The sequence below is a fragment of the Pogona vitticeps genome, chromosome 5 (genome assembly GCF_051106095.1).
Source record: "Pogona vitticeps strain Pit_001003342236 chromosome 5, PviZW2.1, whole genome shotgun sequence".
NCBI classification, from domain to species: domain Eukaryota; kingdom Metazoa; phylum Chordata; class Lepidosauria; order Squamata; family Agamidae; genus Pogona; species Pogona vitticeps.
In genome coordinates, this window is record NC_135787.1 from 14982659 (window position 1) to 15004542 (window position 21884).

At 41.8% G+C, this 21884-nt stretch overlaps 1 protein-coding gene across 5 annotated transcripts in view; it reads right to left on the reverse strand.

The window, feature by feature from the left end:
* The window catches only part of FAM13A (family with sequence similarity 13 member A), a 177466-nt gene that overhangs the window by 116466 nt on the left and 39116 nt on the right, over positions 1-21884 (reverse strand). For all 5 annotated transcript variants that reach the window (XM_078394557.1, XM_073001961.2, XM_078394558.1 and 2 more), the window contains one exon: positions 21536-21616. In XM_078394557.1, coding sequence (XP_078250683.1) covers positions 21536-21616 — 81 coding nt within the window. The remainder of the gene's footprint in view (positions 1-21535; positions 21617-21884) is intronic.

The following is a 21884-nucleotide window of genomic DNA, read 5'->3' on the forward strand; positions in this document are numbered from 1 at the left end:
TGTTTCCCTTCACCCTGAAGTGACTGGAAATTAGAAAAAAGAAAAGGAGGAGGAGGGAACAAAGCAACAGTGTTTAAATATAGCCATCTTTCCCAACATTATTCAACTATTATTCAAATGAAGTCCAATGCCTCTTAAAATTTCAAATATTCTTCTGAAATTTATATAAACCCCCCACCCCCCGGCAGCAAATTGCTTAGTCTATACTTTGCCAACCCTATATTCTTTCAGATTTAGATTACCAACTCCTATCAGACCCAGCCAGTGGGACCAATTGGTGGAATGACTGAAGCTGTAGGCCAGAACTTCCAAGAGACCCAGACAGAGGAAGAATATTACATGGGATAAGGCAAAACTCACAGAAGGCAAGTCAATTAACAATTATTAGTCATGGTACCTAAATGAAACCCACATTTTGCAGAGGCAGGATTCCTCTGAATATCAGATTCCAGAGAACAAACAAGCTATCAGGAAATGTCATCTGACTTGGGCCCAAGAGTACAACCTTCCCTGATCATCTGCCTGGTCTTTTCTGAACACTAAAGGAGAAGATGAGCCTTTCTACAGATTGATAAGGTACTGCCCACATCCAAATCTTACACAAACTAATTTTTGGATGAAATATCCCAGAATACCTCAGACAGCCTGGCTCCTGGAAGGAAGAACACAATCTGAGGTACAGCACATGCTTTGTCTGTGAAAGACTGTAGCGTCTATCCATGCTATATCCAGCTGAGAAAAGGCTCAGGTAGGTCAGAGTGGACAACAAAAGGCTCAGCACTGTATATGAGCAATTTGTGACCAACGAACAACATTAGCCTGTCCTGGCCATTCCTACATTCTGCTGATAAAGACAGCATGGAGGAGAGGATATCTTGTTTCCCAGCAGAATCATGTTGTATTGCTGGGCGACAAGAAGACGGTTTTGCTGACAAAGATTCCTGACCTAGGTAAGAAAAGTGTCCAAAGGTCAGGGTACTCTGTGCTGAGAAGAAACTCTTGACAGGTGTTTCAACTAATAAGTTAACAGAAAAGGAAGTGACAAAGAATGAAGAGTCAACAAGAATTGGAAGAAAACAGCTGTAGAAGACGTGACCTGGAAATGATGAGAAAGCAACTTCAAGTGGAGGATCTAGCTGCAAAAACCTATACGTATGAGAAGGAGGGTTACAATCCTAATTTGGATAGACACTCACCTTCCTCATGCCCTCTGTTGGCGCAGCCAGCCAGAAGTATAAGATGTAAGTAAGTGTACGTCTCTGTGTGAAAGAATGTACTGATGTGATTTACTGACTACAGTGGTGCCTCGCAAGATGAAAGTAACTTGTTCTGCGAGTAGCATCGTATTGTGAAATTTTCATCTTGCAAAAGCGCGGTTTCCCATAGGAATGCATTGCAATGCATTCCTATGGGAAACCTCGCAAGATGAATGAATTATTTTCATCTTGCGAGGCATCAATCTTGCGGGAAAAAATCGTCTTGCAAAGCACAGCCATAGAAAAAGTCGTCTTGTGAGGCACCACTGTACTCAGAACTAAACTAGATAGCTTTAGAAAACTAATTGGTTTCCATGGCATTCTTTGGCTGATATCCTACCCCATGAGCAGCTGTAAAGAACCTTAAGGAATTTGTAACAATACACTTCCTGCCCACCATATTCTGGAATGTTAAATGGCAGCAGCAGCAGTATCCTCCGGTCTTGATGGGTTGTGGAAGGCCCTGGCCTGCAAACATAGGGAACCTGGACCCAACCTAACCCCCTAAGATGAATACGCTTGATGAAATTAACACTGCCAGAATTTAAGCAAAGAACCACAACGGTTACAAAATATGGGAAGACACGAGAAACCTGCAGCTCAAAGTATTAAAGAGATTAAATAATTGCTTTCTTCTCTCCAGAACGGAGATAAAAGGCAACAATTGTAGTATGACAGCATGCTCTTAAATTATTTGGATGAAACTGTGACATAACTGAAGCAGCCAGCATACTAAATACCTCATATTTATAGGTAATAACCAACGCTTCAAAGTACATATATAAGATTCATCTGAGAAGATAAAAAGTACCTTTGCCCAGATACTTTTCAACTGTAAAATTCACAAGTTTAATTCCATTATTGATGACAGCAGATCCATATTTGTGCCAGACATCAATGGCCAAAAGCTTTTCTGTGTTATGTAACAGTCTAGACTGGCACTGTAAATTCATCCCTCTCACCTCAACAGTTCCTACTCCCAGCTGATTTACAAAAGGTGACAACTCATCAGGTATCTTTTACCTGGCAAAAGTCTTGTCAACCCTAGTTCGGTTTTACCTTACAGTGTAAAGCTTTCAAAAAAGCTTTCCTGGGAAAGCTAAAGGACCAGCTTTCACAATCTTTAAAAGGAAAAGTACAGAAAATCTCAGCACTACGTATCAAGGAAGTTTTCAAAATAGCTTTGTGCAGCCATTATGCAATCACATCTATAACAACTGGTTAATGTACCACCAGCAGGACATAGAGGTGATTTAGCCGGGATGCAGGGTTAGCATTAATGATTTTGAATTCCTTCTTCAGTCTCCATGTCCTCCTGCAAGTATGATGTGCTTGTTATTGATCCTACTTGCTACAGATGTTCCAACTGTGGCATGCTAATAAACATGTAAGTGTCCCCCTCTGAAAAAATGACCCTTTCCCCCTACCATGGTGGAACTCAGTTGAAAACTTGTGGTCTAGCTAGATTCCCAGATATTATAAAACCTCATGGCCTGGAAGCTTCCAACCAGTATGATTAATGGTAAGGAGTTCTGATGCAGTGTTGGACTACCATGTAGTCCAACACTGCATCATGATGTTGAGAAAGAGCAGCCCAAATGCATATGAAGAAGCAATCTTGTTGGGTCTAAGTAGGTTTGGCTCTGGTGACCTTTTGAATCCCCTTGAAGAAAAAATGAGGCATTAAGGGCCACCTGTCTCTTCTCCTGCATGCCAATCAACAGAGCTACACTGGGGAACATGTTGCAGCCGAGTAACATCTCTAGATATTACTTGGGTGCAACACCAACCAATCCCACTGACCTGAGGAAGAGACATCATCTTGTGGACTCCAGCCAAGGAAATCCAGAAGCTATAATCTCTCTTGTATCATCTGCATTAGTAGCCATTAAAGCAAGGAAAGCCTTTTAAACAAAGACTCTTCTTGCACTGGACGTGGAGCTCCCCAACTGGACTTTGCTATGGTTCTGTTTTAAAGATCAGTTTGGATTATTTCAAGGATGGTCAAGCCTGTGGTCCTCCAGATGTCATTGGATTGCAACTCCCATTAGCCTTAACCAGCACAGCCAATGGTGAGGGACTGCAAGATATGCACTCCAGTAAGATCTGAAGGACCCCTGTTTCCCCCATCCCTGCAAAAGAGATTCTGCTTCACTGCAGATGGAAATGGAGCAGGACTTCTCGGTCATGGCACCAGCAATGTGGAACACCCCCCTTAAGAAAGCCTGTCAGGTCCCTTTCTTAAGTGTTTCTTGGATGGCTCAGTGGAATAGTTCTCTGGTTGCAGAACCAGAGGCTGAGAGTTCAATTCCCCACTGGACTTCCTTGACAGGGTCTGGACTCGATGATCCACAGGGTCCCTTCCAGCTCTGCAGTTCTAAGCTATCATTATGAGTCACACACCCACACCAGGTCACACACCCATAGTTTGTGATTGCTTGAAAGAGATCACTACAAACTGGGAAACAAGGATATTTTCTATGTAACATCAAAAAGACATATAACCTTCTGAGTACTTCTAACAGGTAATAAACAAAGTGATTGAATTTAATACGCTTCTTGACAGGTACATTCTATTCTATTTGCTGTCTGTAGAATAGAACATTATTGCAGCCACAAGGTGAGGACAGACAGGCTGGGTAAAAGTAAACCATCAAGTTACTAACGCTCAAGGTTACATCGCTATGCAAAACAGGATATTTCTCCCTAACTTATCTCTTGCTACAAAAACAGCACAGAACTAGACCTACCAGGCAGGCATTTTATAGCACTGTCATCTGAACAACTATAAACTCTAATGGTTGTTGTGGGTTTTTCGGGCTCTTTGGCCGTGTTCTGAAGGACTTCAGAGTACTGAAGAGGACTCTGAAGATGCCGGCCACAGAGACTGTCAAAACGTCAGGAAGAACAACTTTCAGAACACGGCCAAAGAGCCCGAAAAACCCAGAACAACCATTAGATCCCTTCGCGAATACAACTATAAACTCTGTCCCCAAATTCTAGCGACTTGCTGTATATGCTTTGTTTTTGCAAACAAAAGCAAAAAATAAAATTTAATAATAATAATAATGATAAATCCCAACAAATCAATTGCATATTGCCACTGCAGTATCTTTCTGTTCCACCCAATGTAAGATATGAAGATAAAATTAAATAAAATAAATTTGTCAACATATATTAGGCAGAGAATCCAAAACTACACACTTGGATACTTCATTCAGTAGTACCCCTCCCCATGCTGGTAGGAAAGACACTGAAATTCTCATGGGAACCAGGAAACACAGAAAGTTTACATTAACTTTAACCATGGCCATCTTTCTCTTCCGGCAGGCTTTCCTTTAGTGTCTGTCTTGAATGGTTTTAAAAGAGGACTGTTTTATTTTTGTTGTTTTTAAATGTGTTTTTAGTACTGGCTATATCTATGAGTTTTAAATATGGCATTTGTTTAATAATTTTAAATACTATAATAATGTATTCTTTTTAGCTTTTATGCTGTTCATTTTTTAATACTGTAAGTCACCTTGGATTCTTTTGAAGAGGAAGGCAGGGTAAAAATATTTTACATAAATAACATAAAAACTAAATAGATAAACAACTTTAACATTAGTAATGTAGAAGTCTGAGGACATGGCAAGACTGAAAAGCATGCATATGTATGTATGTGCATTCATCTATTGCCCACATGAAAAACCTCTTGGTTATCAACCTTCACCATATAATTAATATCTAGACTAATTTTGTTTAGTCTAGAATAAATGTTAATAAAAGAAACAAACTCCACTAGTTCCACTTTTCTTACAAAATCTTTCATAATCCTTGCCAATACAGTAGTGTAATTTTTAGGGTTGAAAATGAACAGCAGGGGAAGGGATCACAATGCCACTTCTAGAAGCAACGGATTCTCATAAAAGTATAAAGTACACAGATTTCCCTTGATCTGTCTTATATGAATAATTATATTCTGCTATAAGTTACGGGGCTGGACATCTTATCTTGCCAAAACGTGGTGATCCAAGAATTCATCAGACATTGGGCTCACAGGGATCTGGGCTAAATATATGCAGGTTTTATCACTTTTTGAAAGAAAGAAAATTGAAATCTGAATGCGAAAACTAGAATCCTATGTTTTTCCAGAGTTTGTTGTTGTTTAGTTGTTAAGTCATTTCCGACTCTTCGTGACCCCATGGACCAGAATACTCCAGACCCTCCTGTCTTCCACTGCCTCCCGGAGTTGGGTCAAATTCATGTTGGTAGTTAACTGTATCCATGTTGGTAGTTTCTGTGACACTGTCCAACCACTGTCATCGCCTTCTCCTCTTGCCGTCACACTTTCCCAACATCAGGGTCTTTTCCAGGGAGTCTTCTCTTCTCATGAGATGGCCAAAGTATTGGAGCCTCAGCTTCAGGATCTGCCCTTCCAGTGAGCATTTGGGGTTGATTTCCTTCAGAATGGATAGGTTTGTTCTCCTTCCAGTCCAGGGGACTCTCAAAATTCTCCTCCAGCACCACAATTCAAAAGCATCAATTCTTTGGCAGTCAGCCTTCTTTATGGTCCAGCTCTCACATCCATACATTGCTACTGGAAAAATTAGGCGGACCTTTGTCAGCAAGGTGGTGTCTCTGCATTTTAAGATGCTGTTGAGGTTTGTCATCACTTTCCTCCCAAGAAGCAGGAGTCTTTTAATTTCTTGGCTGCTGGCACCATCTGCAGTGATCATGCCTTCCATAGCTCAGTTTGAACTCTAAAACTGTGACAGTGGTATAAGAGTGAAAGTATCTGGGAAAAATCAGTGTAGAAATGACCCTAGAACTCTAATTGGTTAAGATGAGCAGAGATGAATTGAATCAACATAAAGTTAGCTGAAACTATGCTGAATTCAAACCTCTCTCAGGCTAGAGATTGCCCCAGTCTATTCTTGCCCTGACTTAACTTGGTGATGGCACAGGAGATGTATCATTAGAAGGTGATTTTTACCAGTAGAGCAGATAACATATATCTGAAGTCAGCTGGCATCCGCAATTTTCATGTTTTAAAAATCTCCTGTTCAATTTGAATAGAACCGTATTTTTAACATATCAATACTTGTACACATTAGGCTAATTGGTTTTAGGGAGGAAACTCCTGCTACAAAGACTGCACTGGCTACGAGTCTGCTTCGACGTTCAAATCAAAGTGTTGATCATTATCTATAAAACCCTATACGGCTTGGGTTCAGGCTACCTGAAGGAAGGTATCTTCCCATATGAGCCTTCTTGGTGTTTAAGATTTTCAGGGGAGGCCCTCCTCTCGGTCCCCATTGCAGGCACAGTTAATGGGGACACAAGAGAGGCCGTTCTCTGTGGCAGCTCCCTAGGCTATGGAAAGCTGTCCTTTGGGAGGTCAGGCTGGCCCCCTCCCTTTTATCCTTCCACTGACAGCTAAAGACTCATTTCTTCAGGTAGGCTTTTAACAGTCATAATTGAGTCCCTGAATGCCATTTTTAAGGTAAGACCGTTTTTAATGTTGTCTTGCTTTGAATTATTCAATTGTATTTTAGTTAGTTATAGTTTAATTGCTTAATGTTTAACTTCTGTTTTTAATTCTGTTATTTTAATATTGTGAGTCACACTGGGTCCCCTTCTCAGGAGAAAGGCGGCTTATAAATAAGCAAACAAATAATAAGAATTATAATTGGTGAAATTGTGGCAGCCAATGTTCCCTCTAATTTTTAGCCCCACTCTGCCCCTCGTGTGTGCAACATCACCCCCCCTCCGCTTGCATCGGATTCCATAGCGACCAGAGCCAAAAGGGCTGAAAACCATTGCTATAGGTGCGTGGAGAAGGAGGAGCCCTGCACGGAACAGATGTGCACACCTTAGAGGGAACTTTGGTGGCACCCCAAAGTATTTGCTAAAAATGCTGAATAAGGACAAATATCTCATAGTTCACAGGGTGCATCACAATGCAACACTGAAGTCCACTGTGCATATGATTTTTTTTAAAGCATATATTGGCAGTAGGAAATCTAAGACTGACATAATCTCACATCACTGCAAATGTTTGCACTTCATTTTATGAACACAGTTTAATGAGTGTTTTACTCTTAAACAAGAAATAAAACATAGTGAACCATAACAGTGTTGCACTGTAAAGACAGTTCACTGACCTCTCATTCATCAAGAAAAAGGTTAAGGGTTTTTGCGTGTTTGAAGAATTGCACATGTGAGGGACATTTAGAAAGTTCAACTGGAATCTCAAATAAATCCTTTTATGTTTGTTGCCTTTTGCTCCCAAAACACATGTGCAAGCAGGGGTTGTGTGCTTCTAGTCCTAGGGGCAGCGTCCCCACCCAGCCACTGGACACTAAGAGAATGCCCAGGACTCTCACTGTGGGCAATATTTACCATATTATTTACACCATGAAGAAAGGGAAGGTATAGTTATTTGCAGCTAACAATAAAGCTGCTTTATATTAAAAACCACAGACATACAAGCTATCCGCTCCGGTGTGCACATGAACAAAAAAACACATTACAGTGGTGCCCCGCATAGCAACGATAATCTGTTCCAGAAAAATCGTCGCTATGTGGATTCATTGCTTTACGGAACAAAAAAGCCCATAGGAATGCATTAAAACACGTTTAATGCGTTCCTGTGGGCTAAAAACTCACAGTTATGCGAAAATCTTCCATACGGCCGCCATTTTCGCTGCCCGGTAAGCGAGGAATGGGCATGAAAACACAGCGGGCGGCCATTTTTTACCCGGCGGCCATTTTGGAACTGCCGATCAGCTGTTCTAAAAACATCGCTATGCAAAAATCGGTAAGCGAAACAGCTTACCGATCATCACAAAGCGATGTTTTACCATTTAAAACATCGCAATGCGATTGCTGTTGCGATCGCAAAAACTTAATCGCTATGCGGATTCGTCGTTAAACGGGGTGCCTGTTATGCGGGGCACCACTGTATTTGGAAGATGAAAGAAACCTTCCAGGGAACATCCCCAACAGAATCAAGATATCATGGCCAGGTTGGAAATCCTAACTGAAGAAGCTGGGAGGGAGAGGTTGGAAGCATGGAAAAGCCATATGGACCAAAATTGCATTTAAATAAAAGAAAACTTTTTGTATCACTGAAAAGTCTTCCTTCTCTTGCTCCAGAATGACCCAATCAAACAGGGAGCTGTCTTGTACTGACTTCTCAAAGGAAGTAAGAAACATCCTACTGACAGAATAAATTAAATGAACTCTACTGTTCAGATAAACAAAGGAATGGTTTGTGGTAACTGCTGCCGATGAAAACCTACTTTGCCATGACTGGCAAAGAGGCATGGGATATGATAGATCCTATGCCAAGAGTGTCACACATCAAATTAAGCAAAAGGATCCGCAGCCCTCAAAGTGTCAGAAATCTGCACCAAACATTAAAGAAAGCCGGACAGGAACATGAAATTTCTTGAGTTAAATGTCCCATTTCTTCCACGTTAAGAGTGTGACTTGTCCACATAACCCAACACATGCAGATACACAAACAAACTATGAATGGACATAAAGAGAGCGAGAGGAACAGTTAGACAGACCAACAACTATCTCCAACATATTTTCTCCCAAGGATAACCATTACATGATATAGCCAAAAATTTCAACAGAGCATTTTGACGCAGGAGTCATAAAAAGCTAGTGATTCCCTAGATCACTCCTCTTTGAAAGTATTATATCCAATTCAGTTCATTTCCATTTAAATTCATCTGTAGGTAGGTAGGTAGGTAGGTAGGTAGGTAGGTAGGTAGGTAGGTAGGTAGGCAGGCAGGCAGGCAGGCAGGCAGGCAGGCAGGCAGGCAGAACTTTGTAAAAGAAGGCTTTTCTTTTACTAAAATGGAACATCCGACTTCACTGCTGGGTAGTTCAATGGTTTAGGTATCTGGCCACGGAGCCAGAGTTGGGAGTTCAATAGCCTACTGTGTCTCCTTGATAGGAGCTGGACTCAATGATCCATAGGATCCCTTCCAACTCTGCAATTCTAAGATTATTGAGGTTATAGAGTCCTACTTAGGGTGAGAAAGTAGGAAAAAAAGTAACTTTGTGCATAGAAGCAAGTGAAAGAAAACATTAAATAGGACATGGAGGAATCTGGTAGTGTTAAGTTTATTCTTTGCCATCTCACTTTCCCATTGTTTTTACAGAACTGAAGTTTATATGAACAAAAATGTTTCCTGAAAGTTCAAGTTCAACAAGGAAAAGAGAATGCAACTGCCTGGGGGCTTTGATAACCTACAAACTATTTTGCCAGTTATGTGCAATTGTGGTTTTTTTAAAAAGCAGCATACTATTGCTTCAAATCATTTTGAAATTAACTGAAGGATGGTATCAATATACTTCTAACAGCAAATTTAAAAAATATTAAAATGTTAGAGAGTTTAACTCATCAGAACCTAAGGTCCTTCACACGTTGTTGCACAACAATTTCCACCCATACAACAATTTTATCTGCTTGCTGTATTTATTTCGCAACTTCCTTCCAAGAAGCTCAAGACCACATACATTGGGGCGCACAAGGTACAGTCTTCCAGACGTTGCGGGACTGCAACCCCCATCAGACCTAGCCGACATTGCCAATGAATGGTAAGAAATGCTGGGAGGTGCAGCTGAACAACATGTAGAGGAGTGCATTTTGCGCACTGGCTGAGGCTAATGGGAGTCACTGGCCAAAGCATTCAGATGGGCCACAGATTCTCTGCCTTTGTTCTAGAGATTACTTGTAAATATGTTTAGAAAACATGTTCTCAATTAAAATATAAAATAAGATACACATTTTAGCAATTTACCTAGATGACAGTGTTTTCTCATGCAGACTTAATACAGGCCTCTGTTTCCTACCCCAATGTGGGCTCTCTTGGCATGTGAGAGAACATGAAGACGGTACAGACCTCCTGGAGAACCACTACAGTACAGTGGTTAGAGTGTCCGGTTGAGACTTGGGACAATGTCCTTGGGCTAATCAACTTCTCTTAGCCTGACTACTGCACAACCTTGCTGGAAGGATACAGTTAACTCATTGAGAGACCATTAACAAATAATATCCTCAACACAATTCTCCCATTTTATTCTAGAGTCTCTCTCTCTCTCTCTTCTCCACCTCTCTTCTTTCTCTCTCTCTTGTGCTCAAAGATGGAAGGGGGGAGAACAACAAGTTAACTGTTGCTGCATCACTCTACTCAGAATATGTCTCGGTCTCAGATTTCCAAATGCCACCAAATAGCAAGAGTACTGGTCATTCGCATGATGGGAAAAATCAGAGTGGGGGAAGGGATTTGTCATCCTTCCCAGCATCCTAGAATTAGTTTACTCAACTCTCAGCATTCTAGAAATGATTTCCTGAACATTAATTTCTACAGAAGACACAGAATTCAATAGGCCCATTATTTGCATGAAGAGAAATATATTGCTAAATAAACATGGAAGACAGACCGGTGTCGAGGATGTACTGTATGAGACTCCTGGGCAGATTCTTCTTGTTGTTGATTATCCCTTCTTCAAATGGAATAGACCTCGCTACAACTATTTTTCCTTGGCAGCTCTAAAGAAAGTCTCCAAAATCCTTCACCCAATTAATTCCTTTCCTTCCTAACTTTATTTTTTCCATTCTTTTACTCTGAATGATTAGCTACAACAATCTGTACTTTTCTTTTCTCACTCGGTGACTCAAGTATTCTACTTTTCTGCATTTTACGAGTTCCAGCTTCATCCAAGAAATTTTTAGCATTCTGCACTAAATCTACATTTCATATTTTTCTGTCTGTATTATACCAGGTTGTACAAAAGTCTACACTCCTATGCCATACAGTAGAACTGAAAACACATGGTATCATAAAGTGTGTATTTCCAACACTAATTCTAAGAGTTTGTTACATATTACATTTTTCATCTTAAGGAAGCTGCTCTGTGCTAATCTTTATTCTGACTGTCATTATGGCTTTGATCCCACTGTCCATTCAACCAACTCACCAAGGTACCGAAAGATTTTTTTAAAGAAGAATCTACAACCTGGCACAATTTAGAGTTAAGTCACATTACATTTTTAACCATGATAACTTTGTGTACGGTTTTATCTGTACAGTGGACTTACAGATGGCTTGACTTACAGACTTTTTGAGTTACAGACTTCTCTGGCCGCGAAATTTAGGTTTGACTTGCAGACTGAGATTTGACTTACAGACCAGAAAAAAACCAAAATGGAACAAAAACGGCCTGTTACAGGATTAATCGGTTTTCAATGCACTGTAGGTCAATGGAGACTTGACCTACAGACTTTTTGACCTGCAGCCACCGTTCCAATACGGATTAATTCTGTAAGTCAAGGGTCCACTGTACTGCCTGGACTGTATTTTCCCTGCCTTCCCTGAACCTTTCTTGACCTAAGAAAAAAAGAAACAAAATATCCCCCTCTAGTGGTTGAAGGAGGAATAGCAGCTTCCCATTAATTTCTATGGACGGAAAAGAGCAGATACGGATCAAATGGTTTTCAATGCATTCCTATGGGAAATGCAGATTTGACTTGAGAACTTTTTGACTTGAGAACTGCCTTCCAATACGGATTAAGTTCTCAAGTGAAGACCCCACTGTACTTGTTTTAGCTGTATCTGTTTGAAATTTTGCAGCTGCCTTGAGCCCTTGTTCTGGGGGAAAGATGAAATATATACCAAACAAATAAATTCCTTGATTTTTGAAGCTGTATATACTCATGTAGCCGGAGTTTAGTGAAGTATAATGAAATCCTGTTCCCCAATTTCATTGAGGAAGTTTCAGCACAGACTGGCAGGCCAGTTTTGTTGCTTTTACACATCTCTTGCCATTTCCCACCAGTTTAACTCATCTCTTCTTTTGGACACCCCTTCCTTTTTCACCTTCCTAGCTCAAGTCCTCTCGCTCCAGAGTGAGAAAGAGATGCTGCAAAGGAAATGGAAAGAGGCACTTTAAGATGGTGAGGGAGTCAAAACAAAAGTTAGGCATTTGCTCTGTGGAAGCAAATACCAGGGTGATCTATTCAAATCTGCAACACAAAATATCAGAAGGACGCAGAACCACCCCAGAACTGGCTGCAGAGAATACCGCAAGGTGGAGCAGCCCTAAAACATCAGCAATGAAAACGTCTCCAAGGGCAACCAAGAATGTTGCTCCAAAGGAAAACAGAATGGTGTTATGTCAAAACAGTTCCTGATAAATGATTCTATACAGGATCATTCTTTAATGTCAAAACAAAAAGCAAAGCGTGCTGCTTATATGCCGTCGCACAGCGCTTAAAGCACTCTCTGGGTGCTACAAATTGTTCTCCCCTGCCCCAGCAAGCTGGGTACCAACCTAGGAAGGAGGAAAAGCTGATGAACCTCAAGCCGCCAGTTACATGGGATTGAAACTAGGTTGTGAGCAGAGTTGCAGAGTTTTGACTGCAGTACTGCAGTTTAACCACAGCGCCACCGGCAGTTAAACCGTGGTACAAGGACAGATTGGATTGCTGCCTTGTCGTGGCGAAGGGGCTTGAGTAACTCAGAGAAACTATGGGCTATGCCGTGCAGGGACACCCAAGACGGACAGGACATAGTGGAGAGTTCCGACTAAACGCAATCCACCTGGAGTAGGAAATGGCAAGCCACTCCAGTATCTTTGCCAAGAACGCCCCATGATCAGAAACAAAAGGCTAAAAGATATGACGCTGGAAGATGGGCCCCTCAGGTCGGAAGGCGTCCAACATGCTACTGAGGAAGAGCGGAGGACAAGTACAAGTAGCTCCAGAGCTAATGAAGTGGTTGGGCCAAAGCCGAAAGGACGCTCAGCTGTGGACGTGCCTGGAAGTGAAAGGAAAATCCAATGCTGCAAAGAAAAATACTGCATAGGAACCTGGAATGTAAGATCTATGAACATTGGGAAGCTGGAGGTGGTCAAACAGGAGATGGCAAGAATAAACATCGACATCCTGGGCATCAGTGAACTAAAATGGACAGGAATGGGCGAATTCAGCTCAGATGATTATCATATCTACTATTGTGGACAAGAATCCCGTAGAAGGAATGGAGTAGCCCTCATAGTCAACAAAAGAGTGGGAAAAGCTGTAATGGGATACAATCTCAAAAATGATAGAATGATGTCAATACGAATCCAAGGCAGACCATTCAACATCACAATAATCCAAGTTTATGCACCAACCAGCATTGCTGAGGAGACTGAAATTGAACAATTCTATGAAGATTTACAACACCTTCTAGAACTGACACCAAAGAAAGATGTTCTTCTCATTCTAGGGGACTGGAATGCTAAAGTAGGGAACCAAGAGATAAAAGGAACAACAGGGAAGTTTGGCCTTGGAGTTCAGAACGAAGCAGGACAAAGGCTAATAGAGTTTTGTCAAGAGAATAAGCTGGTCATCACAAACACTCTTTTCCAACAACACAAGAGGCGACTCTATACATGGAAATCACCAGATGGGCAATATCGAAATCAGATTGATTATATTCTCTGCAGCCAAAGATGGAGAAGCTCTATACAGTCAGCAAAAACAAGACCTGGAGCTGACTGCGGTTCTGATCATCAGCTTCTCATAGCAAAATTCAAGCTTAGACTGAAGAGATTAGGAAAAACCACTGGGCCACTCAGGTATAATCTAAACCAAATCCCTTATGAATACACAGTGGAAGTAAAGAACAGATTTAAGGAACTAGATTTGGTGGACAGAGTGCCTGAAGAACTTTGGATAGAGGCTCGTAACATTGTCCAGGAGGCAGCAACGAAAACCATCCCAAAGAAAAGGAAATGCAAGAAAGCAAAGTGGCTGTCCAACGAGGCCTTAGAAATAGCAGAGAGGAGAAGGGAAGCAAAATGCAAGGGAGATAGGGAAAGTTACAGAAACTTGAATTCAGACTTCCAAAGAATAGCAAGGAGAGACAAGAGGGCCTTCTTAAATGAACAATGCAAAGAAATAGAGGAAGATAACAGAAAAGGAAAGACCAGAGATCTGTTCAGGAAAATTGGACATATTAGAGGAACATTTTGCGCAAAGATGAACATGATAAAAGACAAAAATGGGAGGGACCTAACAGAAGCAGAAGACGTCAAGAAGAGGTGGCAAGAATACACGGAGGAATTATATCAGAAAGATGTGGATATCCCGGACAACCCAGACAATGTAGTTGCTGACCTTGAGCCAGACATCCTGGAGAGCGAAGTCAAGTGGGCCTTAGAAAGCCTGGCTAACAACAAGGCCAGTGGAGGTGATGGCATTCCAGTTGAACTATTTAAAATCTTGAAAGATGATGCTGTTAAGGTGCTACATTCAATATGCCAGCAAGTTTGGAAAACTCAACAGTGGCCAGAGGATTGGAAAAGATCAGTCTACATCCCAATCCCAAAGAAAGGCAGTGCCAAAGAATGCTCCAACTACCGTACAATTGCACTCATTTCGCACGCTAGCAAGGTTATGCTCAAAATCCTACAAGGTAGGCTTCAGCAGTATGTGGACCGAGAACTCCCAGAAGTACAAGCTGGATTCCGAAGAGGCAGAGGAACTCGAGACCAAATTGCTAACTTGCGCTGGATTATGGAGAAAGCCAGAGAGTTCCAGAAAAATATCTACTTCTGCTTCATTGACTATGCGAAAGCCTTTGACTGTGTGGACCACAGCAAACTATGGCAAGTTCTTAAAGAAATGGGAGTGCCTGACCACTTTATCTGTCTCCTGAGAAACCTATATGTGGGACAGGAAGCAACAGTCAGAACTGGTCATGGAACAACTGAGTGGTTCAAAATTGGGAAAGGAGTACGGCAAGGCTGTATATTGTCCCCCAGCTTATTTAACTTATATGCAGAGTACATCATGCGGAAGGCTGGACTGGAAGAAACCCAAGCCGGAATTAAGATTGCCGGAAGAAATATCAACAACCTCCGATATGCAGATGATACCACTCTGATGGCAGAAAGTGAGGAGGAATTAAAGAACCTTGTAATGAGAGTGAAAGAGGAGAGTGCAAAAAACGGTCTGAAACTCAACATCAAAAAAACTAAGATCATGGCCACTGGTCCCATCACCTCCTGGGAAATAGAAGGGGAAGATATGGAGGCAGTGTCAAATTTTATCTTCCTGGGCTCCATGATCACTGCAGATGGAGACAGCAGCCCTGAAATTAAAAGGCGCCTTCTTCTTGGGAGGAAAGCGATGACAAATCTGGACAGCATCTTGAAAAGCAGAGACATCACCCTGCCAACAAAAGTCCGAATAGTCAAAGCTATGGTTTTTCCTGTCGTGATGTATGGAAGTGAGAGCTGGACCATAAAGAAAGCAGACCGCCGAAGAATTGATGCCTTTGAATTGTGGTGCTGGAGGAGGCTCTTGAGAATCCCCTGGACTGCAAGGAGAACAAACCTATCAGTTCTAAAGGAAATCAACCCTGAGTGCTCACTGGAAGGACAGATCCTGAAGCTGAGGCTCCAGTACTTTGGCCATCTAATGAGAAGAAAAGACTCCCTGGAAAAGACCCTGATGTTGGGAAAGTGTGATGGCAAGAGGAGAAGGGGACGACCGAGGATGAGATGGCTGGACAGTGTCTGCGAAGCAACCAACATGAACCTGACACAACTCCGGGAGGCAGTAGAAGACAGGAGGGCCTGGCGTGCTCTGGTCCATGGGGTCACGAAGAGTCGGACACGACTAAACGACTAAACACACACACACACAAGGACAGACATCTAAAACTGATAGAAAAGGGGAAAACCAAAGAAAGAGAAATGACACGATGAAATAAATTCCGCACCTACCCAAATCAGAGGGAGCTGCATTACTGACAAGTCTGAATTGTAAATACCACAAAGGGTTAAAATGACACTGCCACAAGCTCATGCTGAACTTGTCAGTTCTGAGTTAGGAAAGGAAACACTGGCAAGGCTGGCTCACTTTCTATGAACAGCCCCTTAGCTGATAATACAAACATTACGAGAAGACATTCTCAGCAGTCTGGGAAGGCAAATGCTCAGCTTGCATTAACAAGAAGTTCACAGGGTTCGAGGATGGAGACATCTATATGTAGCAGACCCCACTGCCACCAGCACCACGCAGAGTGACTGCCTTTACACATTCAAGGGTCAACCACCAAGAACAGAATCAATATAAACTAAAGAGGACATGACTAAGGAGTGCTGGCATTTTGTTACGTATTGCAGTGGGTGGATTGCAAAGGCACCCCTTGTCCAAATTAAATCCAGAATGCAAACAAACATCAAGGCAACAGCGGAACAACTAAAATCTCCTGGCAAGGTGACAAAAAGCTGGGCGTACGTGCCAAAACATGTCAAGTGTGTGTTTATAGAACAGCTTCGCCGGGATCACTCCGAACGAAGCTTCATGGCTTGGCTGGTTGTTTTTTTGAAAAAAACAGGTGCCCAATTTGTCTACTACTGCAAAAGGAAGATTTAATTAAAACGCAACCAGAAAGCAAACGACAAAAACATGGACACAGTCTGCGTCTGTAAGCTAGGCACCCCTTTTGTACTGCAGGTCGGGGAAGGGTTCATAAGTGGGGCAGCTTTCCCGAAGGTAAACATACTCTCTGTTGGACTACAGCCCAGAAGAACTTTTAAACCCAGAGGCAGAGAGTTTTTGCATTTTTTTTAAAGGGGGAAATACGTATCTGGCTGAGATTTGTTGGCTCGGGGATTCTAGGTCACGGGTAAGCATCCATCTTCCAGCACTTTGAACACAGCAAAAAAAGCCCAAGCAATTTTAAATGGCTGAGAGTATCACCTTTAGCCTCAAGCAAACCAGGTGCCCATCGTGCACCGAAAGGGAGAGGTGCCCTCCTTAACCTTGCATTTCAATGAGTCTCAGACTTCGTTCTCAACACTAAATGACATGCGAGGCCTAGTCATGTATAATTTTTCCTGTGATAGTTCATTCTTTGGCAAAAACGCAACCATAAAGATTGCAACCAAAGAATTCAGAGGTTTTAGTGAAAGCCATTCTTCTTCGTGGCTTTCCATCCCATATCCTCTCTCATCTTTCCCCCTATGCTGCACTTTTCCTTTAAGTAAAAGCCTGAAGATTCCCACTCCATCATCACTCTTTGACTGCATCTTCCACAGCTTTCTTCAAAAAAGAAGAAAATATTAGGAACAACATGGATAAACATCCTCTGTTGTTGGCTCTCAAAGACCTGTTTGTCAACTGGTCAGAGTGGAAGTGAGTTAAATTAAATATCAAAGCCTTAAAAATGCAGTACCTTCAGACTGTTTCTGCTTGCATACAGAATGCAATACAGTGGTGCCTTGCTTAACGAGTGCTTCGTTTAACGACAAATTCGCTTAGCGATGGCTTTTTCGGAGCGATCTTGCGCTCTGTTTAATGATGTTCCCTATGGGCGATTTTCGCATAGCGATGTTTGGGACCATGCTTCACATAGCGATGACAGTTTGGGTCCCCCTGTTTCGCTTAACGATGGTTTTGACAGCCTCATGTTGGCTGTTTTTTATACGTTTAAAAATGTTCAAAAAATGTTTAGAATGCTTGAAATCATAAGTGCACTTAATAAACCCTTTGTTAAAGTAATTTGACTTTGTTCCGACTCTTTTTACATTTGTTGTAATTTTTCCCCCCATTGAGATGTATTGAATAGGTTTCAATGCATTTCAATTGGGGAACCGCGTTTCGCTTAGCGATGTTTCCTATGGCGATTTTCGCTTAAGGAAGGTAATCCATTCCCATTGGAACAGATTATCCGGTTTTCAATGCATTTGTATGGGAAACCGTGTTTCGCTTAACGATGTTTTCCCATAGCGATGAATTTTTTGGAACCAATTAAAATCGTTAAGCGAGGCACCACTGTATTGCTGTAAGATCTCAGGCACCTCATCTCAGTTTTCATCTTTCAAAAATACATGCTTTAAGCCCTTGGCTGCCCATGTATGAATGAAAGTTTGAGTCTGCCCGGACATCAAAATTGGGGGGGGGGGTCTGCTGTGTAAGGTTCCTCAGTGGCCAGAAATGAGGCTCCCAGAGCCCCAGTTAGCTCCACTGTCTCTCCCCAGAATAAATTGTACAAAACAGAATTGTACAAATTCTGTGCACAAAGTAAACTGCAAACTCTGGCTTCATTTATATCATTTACACAAAGCACAGCTTTGGGGTCATTCCTTGGTACACTATTTGATTGGATTAAATGCAGAGTAGACAGAGTCCAGATGACAGCATGGTATTCGTGGATACACAGCAGCCCCTGATCTGGCCACAGTTCCCATCTTTAGCCAGAGTCTCGCTGTGTCTGCCATGCTGTATCCATGTCTGGCTGGGCTAATCAAAGGTAGGCTGTGTGATGAGATCCAGGCACCTTAAAGTACAGCTTCCATAAACTCTAGGCAGAACAGCCAACCATCAAGGGGGGGAAAAACAATAGGAGAGTACCAACTTGTCTGGCCCTTTAACAGAAATTGCACAACATGACAGCTTCTCCGGCTACTGCTCCATTTCTGGTGACAATTCTTGTCAGGAAATTACAACAATTCTTCTTTATAATTAATTTCTTCTTTAGAAGAAATAGAAGAAATTAACGTCTTAGACTGAATGTATAAAGGAAGTTGTTAATCAGCCATGTTGTACAGCTGTGTATAAAGCCGAGTCATGCTGACCAGGCAGAAGGCTGATGTAATTATTATGTGATCACCTAGGATGATAGTTCCTATGATAGTGTGCATAGGAACACACATGTGCGGTGGAAAATTGCAGAGTTGCTACAGGACATGCTGTTGGGGTATTTACTGTATGAAGACTGTACATGTGTAATACTGTATAAGCTTTAAAGAAGAAGCTGTTGTCTCATGTTTTCTTCTCTGCGAGGACCTTGGAGACTGGTTGTAACTCTATTTTCTTCAGCGCACCCCAAAAATATTTGATAATTTTGAGCACTGGTTTTAACCTACAAAGCCCTAAAGAACTTGAGTCAAGCATATCCAAAGTACTGCATCTCCCCTTATGAGATGGCCAAGGGTTTAAGACGTGGGGAGGACGTCAATCTCTTGGCAGCAGTGACAGCGCCAGCATGCCTGGTGAGGACACTAGAGAGGGCCTTACTAACAGTTGCTCCCAACCTGTAAACTCCCTGCTGTTCCCCTCCTTAAGGGGACCTTTATGCAAGTTAAGACCTTTATGTAAAAACAAGCTTTCGGCCAATAATTAGTTCCAAAGGAAATTGTGTTAATAAGCAATGTTGTACTTTTTAAACGCCTTTTGTAGATCCTTTAAAATGATTTTTATTCTGTTATTGTTTTACTATGTAGTATGTTTTAATTGCTTTCTAGCATTTGGATTTGTCGTATTTTTAGCTGTTTTCTGTTTTCTAAGTATTTTTAGCTGCCTTGAGTCCCCCCTCCCCTTTTGGGAAGAAAAACAGTGTATAGGCAAAATGAATTGATGAATGAAGGTCTACAACAGCATCATAGTTCTGAACGGGGAAAAGAATTTGCAATGGGGAATCAGGCAAAGCCAAGAGGGGAAGGTCCAGGTTTTGTCAAGACACATTCGGGTAAGGCGAAGCAAGGCAAAGTCCAGACACCAGGACAGCAACACAGGGAAGATTAATTCAAGGCAAGAGTTGAGGATGGATGGTTCCATGGAGGCGCTCAACAGGGGGACTCAAAAGAGCAATGTTCAAACATTATTTCACGATAACCTGGTGTGGGCAATCTGTGACTCTGGAGATCTTGTTGGTCTGCAACAACCCTTATTAGCTAGTATGAGCTAAAGGCTGATGGGAGTTGCAGTTCAACACCATCCAAAGGGCCACACAAAGGCCCCACCCCTCAAGTAAACTCAGATTGATCACAGAGCCACACCTGAATTTGTATAGGTAGCCCTGCTCTAGTGAGAGAAGTCTCGTCAGTTAGAAGAGGCTTGCCTACCACTGGCACTGATACTGCAAGAAGAATGCTCTGTCTCTGAGTTGGGGTTGGCGTCCTCAAAGTTGAAGACAATGCAACCTTTTCAGGCCAGAGAGGTTTAGGCAAAATGAGCTCCTTTGGGAATGAACCTTCTGGGCCATGGGGATCTCTGGATTGCACTTCTAAGGAGAATTCCTTCTGCCACACCAATACCTCTTTCCAAATGTATGGTACAGTCGTGCCCCGCTTTACAATTACCCCGCATTACATCAAATCCGCTTCACAACGATGTTTTTACAATCGCATTTGCGATTGCAAAACGATAGTCTAAATAGGGTTTTTTTTGCTTTGCGATGATCGGTTCCCTGCTTCGGGAACCGATTCTTCGCAAAACGATGTTTTTTTAACAGCTGATCGGCAGTTTCAAAATGGCTGCCGAGTAATTAAAATGGCTCCCCGCTGTGTTTAGGGACGTATTCCTCGCTATACAGGCACTGAAAATGGCTGCTGTATGGAGGATCTTTGCTGGACGGTGAGTTTTTTGCCCATTGGAATGCACTGAACGGTTTTCAATGCGATTCAATGGGCTTTTTATTTTCGCTTTACGTTTTCACTTAACAGCTATTTTCCTGGAATGGATTATCTCCGTTAAGCGAGGTACCACTGTATTCCCTTCTCAGAGGATGGGGAGATCAATCTTAACACTGACATCTTTCTGGTCCTCAGCTCTCTATTCAGGTGAGGAGGAGAAAAGTTGAAGGTTTAAACAGTGAGATCTTTGTGTAAGAGAAGAGACTCTGCTTTGTCTGGAGACTTTTCATGTGATCATAAACTCTGGAAAATCATGATTCTTAACTTCAGACTCCATACATAGAGAACGTTAACTTCTTCAGTCTGGAGATAGGAATGCTGGATATACCCGCAGTGGATTTGAGACCCATCCTAGTCTGCCAACATGAAATGAAACACTTCAAGAGCACAGTTCTAAGGCTGACAGAAGGAAGCGTACATGGACAGCAAAATGTGGAGAAATCCATCCCTGTTGATATTTTGGACTACAAATCCCACAAATCCTTACCTTCTGAATTTATGTATTTTTTTTGTTTTTTCCCCGCCCCTCTAGACTACGTCTACTCGGGGCTGCTTACATAGGTTAAAACACGTTAAAATAAACATATATAATACAATTATTACAATTAATTCTAACCAGCATGTTTCCAAGATGGCAAAACTCAGAAAGAAAAAGAAAAAGAAAAAAAAGGGTGGTTTCTGGGAATCAAAGTTCAAAATGTCTGGAAGGCCAAACTAGGAATCAATAGAGGATGGGACATTCAATCAAACGAAAACAGTCACGGAAAAAAGTAATGACCGATACACCCACTTCCTCCTACCTTATTTCTTGGACTTAATTTTGGTGCTTCTTTTTCAACACTCGTCAGAACAATTGGCACAGCCTGGTTGAAGTTGGCCTCCTGTGAAGAGATATGACAAGCAATTAACACAGTGCACTTGCTTCACCAAACACTATTATATATCTTTTCCTGTATTGCTGCTGCTTAATTGGAAATAAATCTTGTGGGGGAATAATAATGAAAAAAATGTATTAAATGTTGATGGTTATGGGAATCTGCCATTAATGAAAAAATGAAGCACATCTACACTGCTCACTATCATACTCAGCTATCACTTTAATTATCACAGATCCATTTTATGGGATTTGTAGTCTGGAGAGGTACTTAG